Source organism: Sabethes cyaneus, chromosome 1, assembly GCF_943734655.1.
Source record: "Sabethes cyaneus chromosome 1, idSabCyanKW18_F2, whole genome shotgun sequence".
Taxonomy (NCBI): Eukaryota; Metazoa; Arthropoda; class Insecta; order Diptera; family Culicidae; genus Sabethes; species Sabethes cyaneus.
Window position 1 is genome coordinate 140,660,440 of NC_071353.1, and position 21,260 is coordinate 140,681,699.

Sequence of the window (21,260 nt, forward strand, 5' to 3'; positions counted from 1 at the left end):
ATAGGACCCCCCCTCCTAAAGTGGGGAGGGGTCCCAATTCATCATTGAAAAAAAAAGTTGTCTCCAAAAACACACACATGCCAAATTTGGTTCAATTCGCTTGATTAGTTCTCGAGTTATGAGGAAATTTGTATTTCATTTGTACAGGAGCCCCTCCTCTTAAAGTGGGGAGGGGTCCCAATTCACCATAGAAAATTTTCTTGCTCTCGAAAACCTTCACATGCCAAATTTGGTTTCATTTGCTTGATTAGTTCTCGAGTTATGAGGAAATTTGTATGGAAGCCCCCCCCCTCTTAAAGGGGAGAGGAGTTATTATTCCTCTTATAAAGAGGGAAGGGGTCTCAATTCACCATAGAATAAATTCTTGTCACCAAAAAAAACACCCACATGCCAAATGTTGTTCTATTTGCTTGATTAGTTCTCGAGTTAGGAGGAAATTTGTATTTCATTTGTACAGGAGCCCCCCCTCTTAGAGTGGGGAGGGGTCCTAATTCACCGTAGAAAATTTTCTTGCCCTCGAAAACCTTCACATGCCAAATATGGTTCTATTTGCTTGATTAGATTTCGAGTTATGAGGAAATTTGAATTTCATTTGTATAGGAGCCCCCCCTCCTAAAGTGGGTATGGGTCCCAATTCATCATAGAAAAATTTTTGTCTCCGAAAACACCCACGTGCCAAATTTGGTTCCATTTGCTTGATTAGTTCTCGAGTTATGAGGAAATTTGTATTTCGTTTGTATAGGAGCCCCCCTTCCTAAAGTGGGGAGGGGCCCCAATTCATCATAGAAAAAAAATTTGTCTCCAAAAACACCCACGTGCCAAATTTGGTTCCATTTGCTTGATTAGTTCTCAAGTTATGAGGAAATTTGTATTTCGTTTGCATAGGAGCCCCCCCTCTTAAAGTGGGGAGGGGTCCTTATTCACCATAGAAAATATTCTTGCCCTCGAAAACTTTCACATGCCAAATTTGGTTCCATTTGCTTGATTTGTTCTTCAGTTATGAGGAAATTTGTATTTCATGTGTATAGGATCCCCCCTTCCTAAAGTGGGGAGGGGTCCCAATTCATCATAGAAAAAAATTTTGTCTCCGAAAACACCCACGTGCCAAATTTGGTTCCATTTGCTTGATTAGTTCTCGAGTTATGAGGAAATTTGTATTTCATTTGTATAGGAGCCCCCCTTCCTAAAGTGGGGAGGGGCCCCAATCCATCATAGAAAAAAAATTTGTCTCCAAAAACACCCACGTGCCAAATTTGGTTCCATTTGCTTGATTAGTTCTCAAGTTATGAGGAAATTTGTATTTCGTTTGCATAGGAGCCCCCCCTCTTAAAGTGGGGAGGGGCCCTTATTTACCATAGAAAATATTCTTGCCCTCCCTCGAAAACTTTTACATGCCAAATTTTGTTCCATTTGCTTGATTAGTTCTTCAGTTATGAGGAAATTTGTATTTCATGTGTATAGGATCCCCCCTCCTAAAACGGGGAGGGGTCCCAATTCATCATAGAAAAAATTTTTGTCTCCAAAAACACCCACATGCCAAATGTGGTTCCATTTGCTTAATTACTTCTCGAGTTATGAGGAAAATTGTGTTTCTTTGGTACAGGAGCCCCCCCTCTTAAAGTGGGGAGGGGTCCTAATTTACTATAGAAAATATTCTTGCCCTCGAAAACCTTCACATGCCAAATTTGGTTCCATTTGCTTGATTAGTTCTCGAGTTATGAGGAAATTTGTATGGAAGCCCCCCCTTTTAAAGAGGAGAGGAGTTATAATTCCCCTTATAAAGAGGGGAGGGGTCTCAATTTACCATAGAATAAATTTTTGTCACCGAAAACACCCACATGCCAAATTTTGTTCTATTTGCTTGATTAGTTGTCGAGTTATGCAGAAATTTGTGTTTCATTTGTATGGGAGCCCCCCCTCTTAGTGGGGGGAGGGGTTTCTAACCATCACTAAAACCTTTCCTGGCCCCAAAAAACCGCTACATGCATATTTTCATGCCGATTGGTTCAGTAGTTTTCGATTCTATAAGGAACATACGGACAGACAGACAGACAGACAGACAGAAATCCTTCTTTATAGGTATAGATTTCATATTATTATATTATACTATATTATACGGCGCGAAGAACGGACACCGAATGATTCGAATACTAGATGAGGGTGTGGTAATCAACTCTAATCTTTTAGGGTATTAAAATAAGTTAATTTTGTACGGTAAGATTGATTATTTATCAAGTAACCGCATGTTTATGCAGGAATATTTATCCATCCATCAGTTTTTGAAACAAACTTGATATAGTTCCTTCCAAATGTGCAGATTCCTAATAATGGATTTTATACAATCTCAGTTTTCCAAATTTGACATTTAGAAACAAGGATTAGATTGCTTTACAAAATAGCCCTACACAAGACGAGTTTTCTTTTAAAATGCTGCAAAAAGATTTCTAATCGAAAAATATCCTCCAGCCCAAAACACGATTGTGTATTTGATGTCCATTCAAAAGCACAACCAACAACTGTGAAATACAACACCCCAAGGGAAAGGTCCCTCCTAGGGTAGACTTTACCACATCCGCGGAACAGTTTAGTCACTTTCCTGTTGCTATTCGACTGCGCCGCAACAACAGAAAAATACTTTTATTCACGTAGTGTGTTAGGTGTGCGGTAGGCCGATAGGTATTCAAAGCGAATTCCATTGATTGAGGATAGGTTTTCTTCGCAGCAGCAGCAGCCAGCATCCTTTCGTATCGTTTGATTCCGAAAGCATCCGAACACGACGGCAAGGCTGTTCACGGGCATGATTTATGAACGATAGACCTCCTGAGATATGTTGTAGGTACCCGCCTCGACATGATATCCTTTTATTCTGCCCAGCAGCAAGCAAGCAGCTTTCCGGCAGAGGCGGCAGCAATCGAATGGGATAGAAAATTTGTCTGTGTATCGGTTTGGTACCAAAGTGGAAAATAAACTTCCCGTTTTTGGGTGTTGCGAGCCGGCAGCAGCCACCAGTTGTCAGTGGTAACCGGATTTAAAGGCCTCCCCTGATTCGGAATGTTTCACATGAATAGGATTTACCGTGATTTTTTTTTTCTATTTTTCGTCGGAATGCCACCCCATTCCACTGTGGTCCACAACCCGGTGCTAGGCGTCTCGGCGTGCTGTCGGGTATAACAACCGTATAAATGGGGTGTGTGTTATGAGAATTTAACACGCACTGGCGGCTCGTTGCCGTTAATGTTGTTTCCGCTTCAATCTGCACTGTTGGCACTGTGAGCCGGATGATAAAAATTAATGATGATGTGAATTCAACTTCGCACTCGAAGCCGTACCAGCCGGCAGTTGTTTCGAATGAATTAGCTCGTTATTGTATTTGAGCTTGTTAGGCTTGAAAGCTTCCTCATCTGAATGTGTAAAGGATAGACTGTCGTGACGTGCAGTTTCACTCTTTTCGGCAACAATTTCAGTTTTTATCCATCACGGAATGTGTTTCGGTGTGGAGTAATTGAGAACTTAATCTGTTTACTGGTGCTCTTTGGGGCAGACAAATACTCCGGAAGGTGCCCTACCCACCCAAACTCCAATTTAGCCCATTCTCCGAGGCGATCTTCCTGCCGTCGTCGTTGCCGTCGTTGGCGTTTTTCAGTTACAATTGTCCTGAAAAGTTTTCCATTCTGTGATAGAAGCTGATGAAATGGCCGGCACTACATACTTGCCCTTTGAAACGACCCGAAAGCTAAATCATGTTTTGAACAATGCCCAGGAAATCGTACTCGTATGACGGCATGCAACGTCCGCCAGTGGAGGCCATGCAATCCACCGACGACCGTGCATCGACGATTCGAAAATCGGCCAAAAGAGATAGTGGTAGGAACGGATAAAGGAATCACCCCATCATCGCCGTCCGTTGCCTTTCTGCAGTGGAAATTGAGATGTTGCAAGCTCTTTTTTTTTCGGTGGGCTACAGGCAAGACAATCGTACCGGCCGAGGCGGGCGAAGTCAGGTGCTTTATGTGTTGTTGCAAAACCGGCCCAAGGACAACACCCGGTCCGGCAGGATGCGTCATGACCGGATGACTCGACGACCAAGAAGCCAGTCCGTTTCATCCGTTTCTCACGGCGGGTTGCCTTTCAGTGAATGGTACGGTTCCGAATGAAGCCGTTCTGTTCCGTTGTTGGAAAGTTGGGCGCAAAAGAATCAGATTTTCCGCTGCACAGCTGGAATGTAATCGAGATGTGTGCAGGACGATGACGGGCTAGCCAGCGCAGTGTGCCGAAAGCAGTCGTTGCCTTTCGGTGCAATTGAGAACCGACTGATTGCGTGAGATAACGATTTAAGTACTGCTTTTGAAGTTGTTCGTTTTTTGAGGAATCCTGCGGTCTGATTGGATGGTCAAAAATTGCGGAAAATTCTGTTTCGAAAAAACAACTCCTCTTTTCCCATTTCATGTTTGCGTAGAACTACCATCCTTTCGTTTTCGCTGGCCTTAGTTAATGAAAACAAATAGTTGAGAGGAAAAAACATCTTCAATTCATCGAAAAAAAAACCAATCAATTTTTGTGTGGAGCTTTTTTCTACGTCCACCCACCACCGGGCGGAGGCGTCTTCGGTGCTCTTTGATGTGCGGAAGCCTTTATGCCTGTATAGACTCTCTTTTCATGCTGATTGCGCAGCATAAAGAATTCATCTTCATCAATAACAGACAGGATCCCACACGGAAAACGATCGGAACTGTGGAAAGAGCTGGAAGCTCCGGCAATATCGATATTGAATATGTACGGAGAAAAACCAATAGAAGAGCAGGAAGGACAAACCGACAATGGATGGCCGATCATCAGAATGTGCTGCTGTTGGTGTTGTTGTTCCGTAGTGCCTCGGCCAGGGAAAAAAACTGCCATACAAAAGATGGAACAAATGGAAAAAAGGAACGGAGAGGTGGAATTGGTTGAAATTTGTTTGCCGTGTTTCCGACAGGCACTAAGTACCCTATGTTGTAGCGTGACTTGTACTCCGGCTCCAGCTTCGGGTGGTGGTGGTGGCGGCGGTCGATCCTTTCATTATCCGTTGATGCGAAATGAGTACTGCGAGCAGAAGCGAGAAAAAGTATTAAAACCAGACCAAACGCACATTCAATGCGTTTTTCCCTGCCTGGAAGGCGGCCTTGTCGGCTGGTCGATCGGCCGGTCGGCAGTGGGTGCAATGTTTTCACCTCTTTTCAATCAACTAACGCACCCATTGATGTTCAGCCGGCCCAGTCAGGCTCTGAAAAGAGAGCTCATTAGGGCGGTGATTCGAACCGGTCGGTGCACGGATGGTGAGTTTCAATTAATTACGCAGACTTTTTTAGTTTGCGCTACATAGAGGCCGGTATAGGAGAAGCAACAAATAGAATCAAATAAAATCGGGAAAAGTCATTAAAAGCGCAACTAAAATTAAATGTTGAATTGCTTAGTACTTTCAATTTGTTTTTGAACATTTCCAGTTCAGGATACAAAAATAAGCATGTTTTGGTACGATTCACTTGGTTATGGAGCAAATTTGTTTAAAATACGTTCATTACTGAGATCAATTGCATTAGTTACTTCGTTAACCATGCAAATGCAATGCGATAGTATTTTAAATATTTGTTTCATACAGAAAGGGATGATTTCCATTTAGAAATGCTTAGTTGAAGCAATTTTGACGAATGTCAAAATAAGATTGCTTCATATTAATCGGTAGCGGGGTTAGAAAATAGTTTTAAAATAGTTCATGTCACGAAAAAAATTAGGCATATTGATTGCCATTGTTCAACAATAGTTCCCTGGTTCACTAGTCAATTTAAGGCATGGAAAGTGTCTCGAACAATTCTGTGTTTCTGCTTTCATCAAAGGAATGAACTTTTGGCTAACCTGACAGAAGTAAGGATGTCAAATTTATCGACGAACATATGCTCTCAATCCGTGAGTTACGCGACAAAGAGTCTTCAAACGAAAGAATTCTCATTGGCAGTGATTTTAATCAACCGCAAATTTCTTGGTTTATTGGGGAGGACCCTGCTTCCTGCTGCTAGCGCTGCTGTAGAGTCGATGGATTTGAATTCCTGAACATGAAACCAGTTAATCCACTGCGTAATCACCCAAGTCCGACAAAGGCCCGGGCAAAACTAAATATGAAAGCATCAAAACAAACATATCCAGCGAAGGGCGGAAAGACAACTCTGGCCAAGTTGGTAACACGGTTTGCACAGACCAAGAGGGCTATATCAGGGGCGCCAGCGGTGCTAATGGTAACCACCCAGCTAGCATGTTCATATGTATAAAAAAGGTAAAAATCAGCATTACGTACAGATATACATGCTAAATAAATCGTATTTCATGCGCAAAATTGGCATATCCGTACTATTTTGGAGTCGATATACGTGATTCCGAATAATTTTGAGCGTTACGACTATATAAGTATTTATATACGATAATATTCGATTAAGCGCGAGTCGCTCCGTACTACTCTACGATTTTGAGCTGAAAATCGTATGTATGTCAGTCATTATCATTATATACGACAAAAAATAAACTTGATCCCACTTTATCCAGCTTTAGTTACGATTTCGAGCTTGTTAGGAGATATTTACGATAGTTTTCGTACATTGATATACGAGTTGGTGCTAGCTGGGCAGAACTCAGGGTCGGACAACACCAATAACCTCTCGTCCCAGAGGGGTGACTCACGCCCTTCAACAAGCTATGAATGTTCTGCTGATAATGCTTGTCATTCTGAAGGCATCAAGGTCTCGACTATGAATGCTCAGAAGCCGACAGGCACACATCCAACTGGAAACCATTCCACGCCCCTGAAGAAGGGAATCAGTCAAGATGCAGAATAAAATAAAATTCATCCAGGTGAACCTTCATCACGCCAAGGGAGCAAGCAGCGTCCTATGCAGGAGGTTCATTCACGAAAATTTGGACGTGGCTCTAGTTCAAGAGCCGTGGTTCAACAAGAATAGGATTCTAGGAATTTCTACACAAGCATGTAAGCTTCTTTATGACAGCACGCAGGCTGCTCCAAGGGCAGCAATTCTAATACGGGAAGATATAAAATTTATCCCTGTTACAGAATTCATCAATAGAGATATTGTACAGGGTGTCGATTTCCTGGAAAAACCTGGAAAATCAGGGAATATCAGGGAATTCATTTTTGGATCAGGGAAATCAGGGAATATGAGGGAATTTCGAAATTCAATCAGGGAAATTTTGTTTACCCGGCCAACTTTCGAATCAAATCAATTTTTGTGTAAAATATACGCAGATTGATCGGTTGAATTAAAACTTGTTACATGTCTAGTGGCGATTCGATTATCTTTCAGTTTGCCGTAAATTTTTTATTTGTTTTGCGCCGTACAATTGTCAGACTTCACTCGCTGTAGTGCTCGAAATCGGCAATGGCAGGTCACACGCACTTCACGGTGCAGACATCAAGAGCACAAAGCGGGATACATACTGTTATTTACACGCGATCTACAGCGTTTTCACCAATTGCAGAATTTTACACTCAGAAGTCCCAAGCATTGATCATCTTCCTTCAGTGTCCATGATTCATGTCCGTTAAGGGTTACCGGGAGCATTAACGTTCTGTAGAATTTGCGTTTATGCGAGTTGGCAACCTTCGGGACTGGTTCAGCTGGTTACATAATACGCAGAAAGCTTACATGTTTCTCTGTTCTGACGTGATCCGCAGTGAGCATGCGACTCTTGGCCTGGTTCTTCTCATTTGTCATTTTCTGGCATTCGACATCAAACAAGCTGTTACACTCACCCTTATTCTGCGAGGCGAGTGACGTAACTAATTTGGAGTCATCGCGAATGAGGTGACAATTGTCGCCTAGGTGACACGGTGCCTAAGTGACAAAGGTGACACGGGGTTGTTACCTAGGTGATACGGTTGTCACCTAGGTGACATCACTCAATTCGAGTGACAATTGTCGTATTGAGTCACGTGACTCGCGGAATAAGCGTGATTGTCTTCCCCACGTCGTGCCTATCACTTCCCTCGTAGTTGTTGGCGCTATGGCGGATCCTCCACAGCCTACTTACGTCTTTTTCCCTTTCGTCCTGCTGTTCTGCGATTCGTTGATCAAACTTTCTGGTGTACTCCACTGCAACGTCATATGCCGTAAACCGCTAGATGTTGAAATGCAACATCCTCTCAGTGCGAGCCTTCACCGATTTCGATAACCTTGCGTGGATCTTACGTCGAGATAGTGGTCAAAGTCGCTAAGAAAAGACTGTAGTATATTGTGATTTCCAAAAAGTTTTGACCGTTAAACACGATCGATCTGGGAGCTAGAGTCTTGAATTTTCAAGTCGTGCGCACCCCATAAATCATTTCGAACCTGTCATAGAATTCGTCCCTAGCAAAGCAAAGCAAAGTCTTGAGCATTAACCGTCACTAGACATTATCCTTCTTTATCGACAGACTTCGCAGCCTACTGTTAGAGTACAGGAAAATTACGGGGTCAGTGCAACTATCCTACAGATTCCGTCTAACAAAAACCAGCTAGCCGAGATTCGAACACAACTGACTTGTTAGAACAGCATCGTACCTCGAAGCTAACTGGGCGGTTCAATTCGTCCCTAGTACCATCGAATTTATGATTTGTTGGTGACTATACGTTGATTAAGCTGTAGTTGAAGAATTTGCCTTAATTCTCAACACCCATATACGGTCATCGGACCGAACGGCCGGCCACCGAACTACCTTCGAGTCAATGTTGCTTTCAAGCCTCGATAGTTGCAATCCGAAATCATGACACACAGCTTTAGTCTTAACTGTCCACCATTGAGGGTTAAAATATTTGCCATTTGGACATTTTCCAATAATATATCTAGCTAAAGTTTTGCCGTATCTCGAAGCCAGTACATTTTTGTACCAAAAATCTTTGGGGAATCATCTCCTTAACCCCATGCTTTTTGCAGCAAAGATAACAAGCTGGAACTTCCAGGAAAGTTTTGTTTTAGTTTAACTGAAAACTCGCAGACATGTGTCCACCTTCCAGCGGTAAAGTTACTAGTTTGAGCTGACTGAAAATTAGCAAGATTTGTTATGTTTACACGGCTGTAATTTTTTTGTATGTAACATCTAAGCTTTGTGCAAAAACAGGTCGATTTGATTATTTCTCAATCTTTGTTTCTTTGGATTCAAGTTGATACCTCAAACATAACTGTCCCTCGATACTCGATAGAAGAGGGCGTTTTCGAAACGTTGGTAAGAAATAGGTTAAGAATCTTTGATATGTGTTCGTAAAACATGAAGAAATCTAGCGTTAGTTTTCAGCAGCTCGCATAAACCATGCTAAAGGATTAAAAACTTAAGCCAGAAATCACCCAAATAAGCTTGATATTCGAGTTTTGAGGGTCAGGGAAAAATATTTGAAGCATCAGGGAAAATCAGGGAAAGTCAGGGAATTTTATTTTTGGATTTGAGTCGACACCCTGAGACGGATACATTTTAAACATTTTACATTTGCTGATAGTTTTGCTGCATACATTTTCCCAACAATTTAAATTATTAATACATTGAATAATTATGACGTTTTGCTCACAATAAGTTTGTTGAAGAATATACGTTAGTTAAACAACGATTTGTAACTTTATAACAGTATGGTGGTGAAAAACCTACACGTGTTGTATACAATACAACAGCGTGAGTAACCGAAGGTTAATAAAAATTGATGAAAATTATTCAAGAAAACTCTATTGATGTGATTCAAATAGAATGCCATAACAGGAAACTATGCATAGTTCAAAAACCTATAAACTAGACCTTTACTAGACAATGTATATGTTAAAGAATAAGATTTCCTCTTACAACTTATTTTTATTTGCACTTAGATTAATAACAACTTACTTATCCTTACTCAGCAATTTCATGAAAAAAGGATCTATCAAAATTTAAAAGTGTTCAAATTTTGTTCAAATTTTGTAAACTTATTCAATTTTCAAAAATTTTATGTAAACCAACGCACTACGCAAGGATAACCGATAGATGAATTATGTTCCGAAACCGTGTCGATTTCTATCTCAAATAGCAAGTAAGACCGTATAACAAAGGTTCCTTTCACCACTAGGTGGATTAAATCGGGTTTTTATACATATGAAAATGCTAGCTGGGTATGGGCCTAGTAGCAGCAAATGACGACTACTGGCCAGCGTATCATCGTCGACACTACGATATGAAGCCCCATGTCTGGATTGCACCGCTGCGAACCACGCGGACTCGCAGGGCTAAATAGTACCTTCCAGCTCATGGCTATGAGAGTAACCGTTGCGCACAGAACCATATCATCGGAGGCAGTATGTATAATCGCCGGAGTGCTTCCCATCTGCAACATCCTGGAGGAAGCTAACGAATGCTACAGACGAAGACACATCAGAGAAATTTGGAAGCTGGTGAGAAAGCAAATAAGCAATCATTGGCTAAATGTCAGTAGGATTAGGCCGAGAATCGCAGATGGACGGATACGTTCGGACACACAGTGCCACCTGCCTTTCCAGAATGGGAAGAGATAAAAGAAACAGCGGAGCATGTTGTCTTCGAATGCCAAAGATTTTGCCGCGGTGCGAAGCGAGATGCCACGTTTTGACCGTGGATTACGTAATAAAGCAGCGAGACAAGCTTGAAGCAGTTCATGATCAGAAAACCTACGAGGGCGACCGTGAAACACTGGAACATGGAAGTCGCCATCGCTAGATCGGTACACGTCTCGACAGGCGCAGGGAAAGTGGACTATCTAGCAACATGGAAATGTGAAGGAATGGACGTTATGACAGTTGCCATCTCCGGATCGGTGCACGTTTCGGCAGGTCTACGGAACAGTGTACAGACCAGGGCTTGAAAAGGGATCGCAAGTTGAATGTGACTGCGTGAATGCGTACGCTTTCCGCATTCAACCTGCGCTTTTCGAACGATCATTTGTCTGTTTTTTGAATCCAGTCAATCTGCCGCTTGCGCTGCCGCCGCTGCTTATAATTCATGCGGCCTCTCAAGAAAAGCCAACAGTCGTTCTGCCGCTTTACGCGTTGAAATCGAAGAATCTAAACTGCAAACTAACTGCAAGCATAAGATGACGTATTTTTTCGTTTCTGTTTTTGTCTCCAAATCAGCTGCTCACAGTAATAGCTTGTCGTCCGGTCGTCGTCCCGACGCAAGATAAATGTTCGTTTGTATTGGACGGAGTCCGACCGACTTCATTCATGCACATGTAGTGGTTGTTTTTTTGTAGTATTGAATCATACAATAGCGCGGTTGCTTTTCGTTAGCGTGGTGACTGCCAGTTATTTGACTGTTTTGTCAGTCATTCGCTGCTCCAAACGGTAAAGGCAACTTGATTGAAACGAAAATGTTAAAAAGGATTAGAACGCATTCGTTCTGCTGCGTTCAATTGGCGTTATGACTGAGCAAACTGCCGGTTGTGTCATGCATAGCGTTCGTATTCCACCACTAAACGAACGGTGTGAATTTGAATGCGCGGTGGTGTGACTGCGGTTGAAAAAAAGGATCGGTCGAAGCCCTGGTACAGACACAGCCTTCCCCCGCATTGCGCATTTGCTCACGTAAAAAACACACACACCTGTTAATAAGAAGGGCAATTTTTAGTTGTGATGAAAGATCGGTTCAAAAGTATTAAAATATGCGCAGATACTGCAAACACCTAGATAAATATGAAGGTACTCTGATTAGTTTGATCGGCCGAAAATGGATCCTTTTGGAGTCAGCAGACGAATTCTGATTTCTTTTCCACGATCGTTACTTACTGTCCAGCAAGGTTCGGTTAAAATGAACACATTGCACCTTGCACGCCGTTTCGTCGATTTGAAGTCGTAGTCCACGTACGTTTTGGTAATGAAACGGTCAATTTACCTAACAATGAAAGAAGTTCCCAAAACGAACGCTACAAGTAATAATCTGCCAGAGGAAATATTTTAATCGAAAGCAAGATGAATGGCTTAGTTATGAAAATTGGAAATTTGTTTTCCAAATCCGACCATAAGACGCCTTTACGATCACTGACTAGACTGACTAGAAGATTTCCATAATATCAGCATTAAATTTATTTTTAGATTTTAGGTCCTTTTTGTCAGATTCTTGTTCTTTTTTGTAACGGGGGAACAGTTTGACATGTTGTGAGACCTTGTAAATTTTTTCGTAAAATGAAAATTTATTGCACTATGAATTGATTATTACGGATAAGACCATAAGACAATCAAACCGGTTTAAATTTACAATTGGTGACATCAAAATTGGCGGTTCCAGAAAGTTTATTTCCTGAAAGAGTTTCCTGTGTTTTAAAACAATATGACAAAAGTTTTTGGGGGGACTCAAAGCGATTAAAAATTTGTGAACATATGCAATAATAGCATCTTTGACATTTTAATGGGAAAACAAGCTGATATATTTCAGTACAAATTCACGCAACATCCTGCAGGTGTTCGTCGTCTTGCACTGCTGACTCTGAATGTTTCAATGAGGAAGGTCAGGATGTAGGCATCAGCAGCTGTGTAGTCGCAGACTGCTGCAATGGAACGAAAAAAGAAGGAAAGTTTGCCCGCTTTACCACCTTCTCGTAACAATGGGACACAGCAGAGCAATGAAATGTGCAAGAATGTGAGTACATAATATGAATGCAAATGTTTGTTCGTGTGGGAGAACGACCGACTGAGTGAGTGAGTGAGTGAGTAAGTGTTCGTTTGGGATGCCGACGCGGCGCGGCGGTGGCAATTTAGTTGGTGGTCCCCCGCACAAACTGAGGCCGCACCCGTACCGAGTCTCGTTATTTGGCATGCAAGGACGACGACGACGACGACGACGAGAACTATGTACGACGACTACAACCGACAATCTACTACACAGTTAGTGAAATGGATTGTGCCCGGCCCTGGCAGTTCGCAAAATGCCAAAAGTTTTCGCAATCCAGACGATGAAGTGCCTCTTCGGGGAAGGACGCAGCATTATTGATGGCAGTTGTGTGCCACCGTGGGTTGGACCCAGGATTCGGTACGCTTTGGTCTGTCCGAAGCTGTGCTGCAGTTGTTTGCCATTAGATGGATTCTACAATTCGTTGAGCCTCTCCTATGCTTTTAACATTTTGACATCGATTCTTGATTTTTTAGCGCAAATAAATAGTACCTGTTTTAAATACATCCCTGATCCGTCACAGAATATGACACACTGCAGGAAGACCAAACATTTTCTTAGCAATGACCCAGATGAAACCGAGCGACAAGCCGACAACGGCGATGATTGCGCCGTCAACGGCGACGAAGACGACTGTGACGACGGCCACAGGGCACTTGCATTGTTGAGCAAATGTGCCAGATGGGTGGGGAGGAGGGTGTCGGCACCAGAATGGAAGGGAAAAAGTATGAGAAAACTTTCAGATATGGAATTTATTTTGTTTACTCTCGTCTTCTCTGCACACCCAAGGCTCAAGTTTAGTGATAGGTACCTACATTGTTGTGTTGCTGGTTCTGCTGCCGCCTGACGGAGCACTTTTTTCCTGCAAGTTTTTCCTTCACCCGTTCACACATTTTTGTCACGTACTTAACATACCAACCAAAGCACATAGACACTTTGTCGTCCTTCGACGACGAGCGCCGGCAAATATGCTGAGATTTAATACACACATATGAAAGTGATTCATCAGCTCCAAACAATTAGATTTAATTGCTTCTCTGCTGCTCACCGGAGGTGAGGTGCCAGAACAAACATTTGGACCATCGATTAAATGGACTCGGTTATGAAGTACCATATTTCGCTGCTTCTCGATTTAATGATCTCACCAGATGTACTTCAGCCTCTAAATGCATTCGCATTCGGTATGCGCTACCCAGGTAGCGTAAAGGTAGCGTTGCACATGGCATGGCAGCTGCTGCGAAAAACCACTGCGTTTAATTACACCGCTCTGAACCCCTTTTGCGTTGCGTTGTTGGCTGGCGTCGTGTCGAAGAGCTCTTACACCGCCGCCGCTGCTGCCGCCCGGCATTTGTGCCAAATCCAAGCGAGGGAAGCCCGAGATAGCAAAGTCGAAACAGTGCCGTAAATTTGCCAACAAATTAGCGCTTGCTTTCACGCCACTTAAGCTAGCAGCAGAAATAGCAGCAGCAGCAGCGGTCGTTCGGGTGAAGACAGGATGGCGTGGCGATGGCATCCTTTTAAGGTTAATTTTCACCAGCTCGGTTGAGCTGCTGTCCCACGCCGGAATTCGGTGTCGACGGTAGTGGTGTTCGCGCAATTGTGGTATCACTACTGTGCTTTTTGTAGACCAAAACACAAACCCTCCCCCGCCCTTGAGGCTGCCACCCGATGGGGTTGCAGGATTCTCTTACGACGGAAAGTCGCTACCCTCTCCGGGAGGCCTCTGGCTGGCTTGCTGGCCGGCTGTTTTCGGCAGCAGCTAATCAGTACACGTCAGCTCCGTCCGGGCAGGGTAAGCTTTTATGATTTGTACTTTTTGAGACTAAATTTTAGATGCCAAGCGCTTTCGCCGAGGTCAATTTTACCGGTCAGTTATTCCGAGCCAGAAGGCGGATGGAACAGTTTTGTTTGTGCTTATTTGAATTGGATGAAAAAGTTACAGATTTATTTTAGAAAACTTTTGTGTAAACACAGTGTTTTATTAGCATGTCCATCTGAATGCATACTGTTAAAAGTGCAATATGATATTATGTCCTACTGAATGCAGTTGCTTGCGATCAAGTAACTTTGCTTTGGAGTTCCTAAAACGGCCAACTTTGCAATGGAGTAGGTTTCCGACAGTTGAACTCAGCTAAATACAAGAGAAAATCACGCAAAATTAATGCGAAATAGCCGAAAAAATAGTTGGCTATTGAAACGGTTCAATAATAATACCTAAAAGCACAGGAATTACGTAAATAGTGCAATAAATTAGTACAAAAATGTTATAAAAAAATCTCAAAACACAAGTAATTTCAACAATTTAAAACAATTTAAAATAATGGGACGACAAAAAATTACAAAATGTCACTGAAATATCACAAAAACTGAAACAAATCTACAGCAATGATTCAATAATAACGCACGAATGATGCAAATAACGATACAAAAACCGGGCAGAACCGATCCAAAAATACACTGAATGCAAAATTATACAAATGCAGTAATGTTCCGATTTTGTCTATCCCCGATTTTGTCTACCTCCGATTTTATCAGCTTTTTATCCCGATTTTGTCAGACTATAAATTTTGCTTAACTTTTGTGCTTTTAAACATGATTTAAAATACCTTTCAGCCTGCTTGAAACTATTCTGATTCTCTGGGGAGAGGTTTTAAAGAAAATTATGCCTTCTTGCGAGTTATTCGGGGTCAAAATTAGGGTATTTTATAGTAAAAGTTCTGTAGTTCCGAAACAAGCAAAGTTAGAGGTATACTATATTCAGCAATGTTGTGTATTTTTACTATTTGTACAACTTTGCGAAACATAAAAAAGTCATACAACAACTAAGCAAAAACAGCTAAAATAGAAAAACTGATTTTAACGATTTTTCGTTTATGAGAAATAGGATTTTTGTGTCTTTGCTGAAGAGATAGAAGGTTACTATCTTCAGCAAAACTTCTTGTAATAACATGATGTAAAACTTTGCAGAACACATCAATGTGTTATATTGAAACTGAAGAAAAATAATTTTTTATTGCACTTTAAGGGGGATTAATCTAAATTTGAATTCCGCTAGACGATAGAATTTCTAATTTTAAGAAACTCTTCCAAAGGTTCCATAAACCTAAAACCAAGTTTTTCCGCACAAAGCTAATGCGCACCAAAAAAGGTTTTGAACCAGTGCACTGCAGTGTGCTATGCCCGGTTCACTGAGCTTTCGGTTGACCAATTGAGGGTTAAAATTTAAGTTTTAGTAGAAGTCTTCGATATTGCAAGGTAAGTCTTGAATTAAGTCTTGAATTTTGAAAAAAAATTCGAAATTTTTTTTCCCCGGTTTTGTCAGTTTCCCCCTTTTGTCAGCCTAAAATTCAACATGGGGCTGACAAAATTGGAACATTACTGCAGTATAGCCATAAAAAATGATAGAAAATTAAAACTAGAAAAAAAAAACATAATAAAAGCAAATTCAAACCGGCAGAAAAATAATACCAAATCTGACAAAAAAATGAAACAGACAGAAGAAATGAAAAATGACGCAATAATAGTTTTGAGATGATGCATGACAGCAAAATGCTACAAAAATGAAAGGATTAGAGTAAATAACTTCAAAATAATTGAGCGCAGGGCAGAAGAGAAAAAGGCGAAAACCATTACGGGAAGAGGAATAAAGCAAGACTGGATCGAGAGCATAGAAGGAAAAAGAAGAAAAAGCAAAAAGACGTGAAACGTAACCGAAAAAGTTTTAAAAAGAGACTGGAATAGAACAAACACAAAACAAGAAAAATGTAAAATAGGACAAAAAAGAAAAAAATATATGGCAAAACAGCAGAATCGTAACCGAAAATGAAGGAAAACGGAACAGAAAATCAGGGTAACGAAACGCAAACGGAAAACCAGAACGAAAAAACAGAGAGAGAACGAACTGGGACGAGCGGAAGTACAGAGCTGAAAACGGGACAAGAAGAATGAATTAAAAATGGGACAGTAAAAAAGGAGAAAGTTTACAGGAGAAGCACAAAAAACAGTTCAAAGTAACAATCAAACAAGTGAAACAAAAACGTTAAATGGAATGGAAGAAGAAAAGCGAGAAAAAACGAATGGAAAGAGACGCAAAACGAGACAGAAAAGAGTTTATTTATCAACTTTTTGATGTAGGACTACGTCTTTATTTACTATTGTTTACTATGAAAACGAAATGTAACGTTTAAATGAAAGATTTCAAATGGTAATATGTACTAAACTACTGAACGAAACTGAACAATTCACAAAAATATTAATTTATACGTCGTTGGATAGATAAAATGTTCAGCTATCTTATGGAGGGCGTAAAAGGGGGATTCCTATACAAATGAAACACAAATTTTCTCAAAACTCAAGAAGTAATCAAGCAAATGGAACCAAATTTGGCATATGGGGGTTTTAGAAGGCAAGAATTTTTTCTATGGTGTGCTGAGATCCCTTACCCTTCTAAGAGAAGGGGGCTCCCATACAAATGAAATACAAATTTCCTCATAGCTGTAGAACTAACCAAGCAAATGGAACCAAATGTGGGGTTTTTGGGGGCATGAATTTATTTTATGATGGTTTGAGATGGGGCCCTGTAGCCGCAATGTTACCGAGTCTGCCATGACAAGCGAGTGGTCGTGGGTTCGAATCTTAGTGGAATCAGGCCATTTGCTGTTAAGTGACTTTAGCATGGGTTTATTCTCAGGCCCTTCCACATCCTTCCTGCTGCATTCTGCATTTACTAGCAATGAAAGCCTCTTGCCAGGGCAAGTTATAAGAGTGGTACTTGCTTGAGGTGCGAATGAAGCCTCTTGTTCAAGGGCAAATTATAGCTTGTTCCGCTTCCTGGTTCTAGGAACGAGATTGGTAATGCATAAGTAGTAAGGAACACGTACATACACACATGCACACCCTCACTCTGTGCTGAACTCTTCTTTACCGACCATGAAGCCTTTAGCCGGAGCTGGTTATAAGAATGATGCTTGCTCGAGGTGCGAATGAAGCCTCTTGTCCAAGGACAAATTATAACTAGTGTCCGCACTTCCTGGCTCTAGTGCTAGATTGGTTGAAAAGTAGTAAAAAGCGTAGAGGGAAAACGGGGTGAAAACACACCGACACTTTACGCACGGATAATAAGCAGTTCGCTCACTCTCTAGCGATTTTTTTTTTTTTTTTTTTTTTTTTTTTGTATGGGCTTATCACTTTGACCACAACATTATTGATCTATTGTAATGTTGCCCGGGTGTATGCTGTATTCTGCACTGCATTTCTGTGCTTTATCGTTATTGAGTAAACGATAAGCTTATATTTTCTTTATGCGTGCTTATGTGTATGAGGGTTTTACCCTTGCTTCGATGCATGTCCTACTATACCAAACCTGTTTCGCCTCGTTATAAGTTAGAACTGGTGAGGCCTCATGAGGTTTAAAACCATTACCTCAATAGGTCCTCATACCAGTATACTAACCATAAGAAGCGTCTTCGGGATAATGTAGAACTCAGCATGAAGGAAGGGTAAATGGAGGGGCCTGAGAATAAACCCATGCTAAAGTTACTTTGACATCGAATGGCCTGATTCTACTAAGATTCGAACCCACGACCATTCGCTTATCAAAGCAGACACGGTAACCTTGCGGCTACAGAGCCCCCCCCCCACTCTCTAGCGATACTGCAATAACAACAAAGTGCGGAACAACACCCGGATAAGATCACAATAGATCAAAATGCTGGTCGTAGTGATAATATCCACACACAAAAAAAATGATGGTTTGAGACCCCTCACCTCTATTGTATGCCATATTTTCTGCTATGTAACCAGCGGTAAGCTGTGAAAGTAAACTAGTAAAACCTTCTCGGAGCAAAAGGCAGTGAATCGACGCCGTGAACTTACGTGCCTTACGACCATAAAGATTATTTAAGCTTTATTTTTCCTTAACTTCACGAGCCAAAAGCGATTACTTTGTAAGGAAAGATCCTAGAGATTTGCAATCTTCTACAAAAATGTGTATTTTCAGTCCTTCAATAATCGCCTAGAACCATATACTCCTGTAAAATGCAACCAACATAAGCTAAGTATGAAAAACTTATTTTTAAAGAATTTCCAAGCAAAATACTCTATAGCTCTGCACTCGATTGGAATAAAAATGTTATTTCTTTAGCAAAGTTGTTTACCTTTATATTTTCTATAACTTTGCCGAAGAAACCATGTGTCTATCTACTAACACATAAAAAATGGACGTGCATCGAGCCTTTAACGAACGCGAAACACAAAACGTATGCTTGCCGTACTCTCATTTGGGTGGTTGGGGACAAGCGGAACCCGTACAAGTTTATAGTACTCGACTTAAGCTTTAAGATGAATCGATGATTTCTTAAATCCGTTTGTCTCATTTTACCCCATGGGCTCGTGATGCTATGGAAATTTGAAGCTTGAATATGCGATAACTCAGCAAGTAAAGGTCCAAGAGATTTCCGGTCGTCAGCAAAAACGTGTATTTTGAGAGCTTCGATAATTGCCTAGAATATTGTATTGCTGTAAAATGCAACTAACAAGAGCTAAGTATGAAAAACCCATTTTTAAAGAAGTTTTGAAGAATATGCCCAGCACTGCACATATGGTTCAGCACTCGATAAAGATAGAAATAGTATTTCTTCAGCAAAGGCTTGGATTTACAATATTTACAACTTTGCCAAAGAAACTATGTCTATATTTCCTAACACAAAAAAGTAATTTTTTTATTTTCATTATAGCAAGCGATGACTAACTTTTGACAGTTTTAGATTAAGGAGGATATTCATACGAACAAAAGTGCTGAAGGCCATAAATGATAAAATGAAAGCAAAAGACACTAGGAAAAAGTTTCTCTTTTCGCCCTTTTGGACCACTGTGCAATGGTGGAAGCTACGAAAATAGTCATCGAGGCCGCCCCGCTAGTGGGGTAAAAGTGCGAATCAGCACTTGATCAGAAGAAAGAAGAATTTATTTTGCAAAATGCTATGACCGCAGATGATTTATAGTTGAATGCGAAGACATTGAGTTACTGCATCACTATAAAATATATTATGTTGTTCTCCTTCTTTATATCTCACGAAAATGAGAACTTCAAACATCGCACTTTTGCCCCTCCCTACTCTAAGAGTTAACGAATTTCAATATACCAAACAGGAATAATTTGAAGACTGATGGACCTGGAATAATATCATATATTGAATTGTTCGTTTTATGCAGGGGGAGGATGTGGCATCCTGGTATTTATAGCATATTAGAGGATTTGGCTTGAAGTGTAATGTGTGTTAATGACACATAATTTGGATAGTTGCCGTTAGCGTGTAGCTGCCACAGAGAGAGAAAATGTCGGAGTCGGTTGACAGCTTCCTGCGTAAATGGGATGAGTAGCCAGTTTGGGTTTGATGGTGAACCGCCGGACATCACACGATCAAGCTCTGAGAGATCTGGGTATAAACAACGAGATGATCTCTACCGTCGATACGCAACTGAAGTCCTCCTTCTTTAGTACAGTGCAGTGGGATTTCGCATTTGGCATGGTTCGATTTTGGCAACAAAAGTTGCCGTAGGACTACGCCTTACCACAGGTTGCCAAAAACTACACCGGACGAATAGCGCTTGGCGGACTTTTTAATGGTTGCAATCGTTAATTAATAATATTTAGTCAATTTCTAACGTATTTAGATACACTTTTTTCATGTCGACATTCGCATAGGAAGAGAGATAAGAACGTGATGACGAGAGTAGACAGGCATCTCTGGGGACGGACAGAGGTGACTACCCAATACACCTTCAATCCCGGGTCAGATGGAATTCCGTCCGCTTTCATGAAGAAGCACATCTCCTATTTGCTTAGACCACGGCAGCTCGTATTCCAGAAGTCCACATCCAGTGGTACTTTTCCGTCTTGCTGCAAAGCTGCTCATATGTTTCCTGTGAACATAAAAGGCAACAAGCGAGATGTGGACAATTACCGAAGAAACACATCGTTGAGTGCCGTCACGAAATTGTTAAAGCCCATCATCTTGGAACCACTTTTTTCACATTGCAAACAATATTTGAGTGCAAATCAGCATGGATTCCTCGCTGGTCGATACATTACTACCGATTTGCCATGCCTTACTACGCATATCGTCGACGATATGTCTGCAATAACGCAAACTGACGTCATATATACAGACACCTTGGATAAGTTCAGTCACGTAATCGCAATCGCTAAACTCGGAAGACTTGTGATGAGTGGAAATCTCCTGCGTTGGTTCGGTTCTTATCTAACTGATCGTCAGCTGATGGGTGCCATCCGTGATGATCCAGTACATTCTGTGCCACAGGGCAGTCATCTCGGGCTCATATTCCTGCTCTTTTTCAACTACGTCAATCTCGTGCTTGAAGGATTACGATTATCATATGCTACTTCAGCCTGCTTCAACCGCTTCTTCAGCCAGTGCCAGTCCAATTAATTTGTTCTTATTTAGGTTTATGTTAACTTTTTATTATTTAAACATTAGGACCACTAGTTTTAAGCAGTTTGGTGATGTAAAATAATATTTAACATTTCCCCACAAAAATAACATGTTTAACATTTCCCCGCGAAAATAAA

At 41.2% G+C, this 21,260-nt stretch overlaps 1 protein-coding gene across 1 annotated transcript in view; it reads right to left on the reverse strand.

The window, feature by feature from the left end:
* Window positions 1–21,000, reverse strand: part of LOC128746305 (uncharacterized) — a 32,799-nt gene extending 11,799 nt beyond the window's left edge. Inside the window, exon 1 of the mRNA XM_053843354.1 lies at window positions 20,937–21,000. Coding sequence (XP_053699329.1) covers window positions 20,937–21,000 — 64 coding nt within the window. The remainder of the gene's footprint in view (window positions 1–20,936) is intronic.
* Window positions 21,001–21,260: the final 260 nt, after the last annotated feature.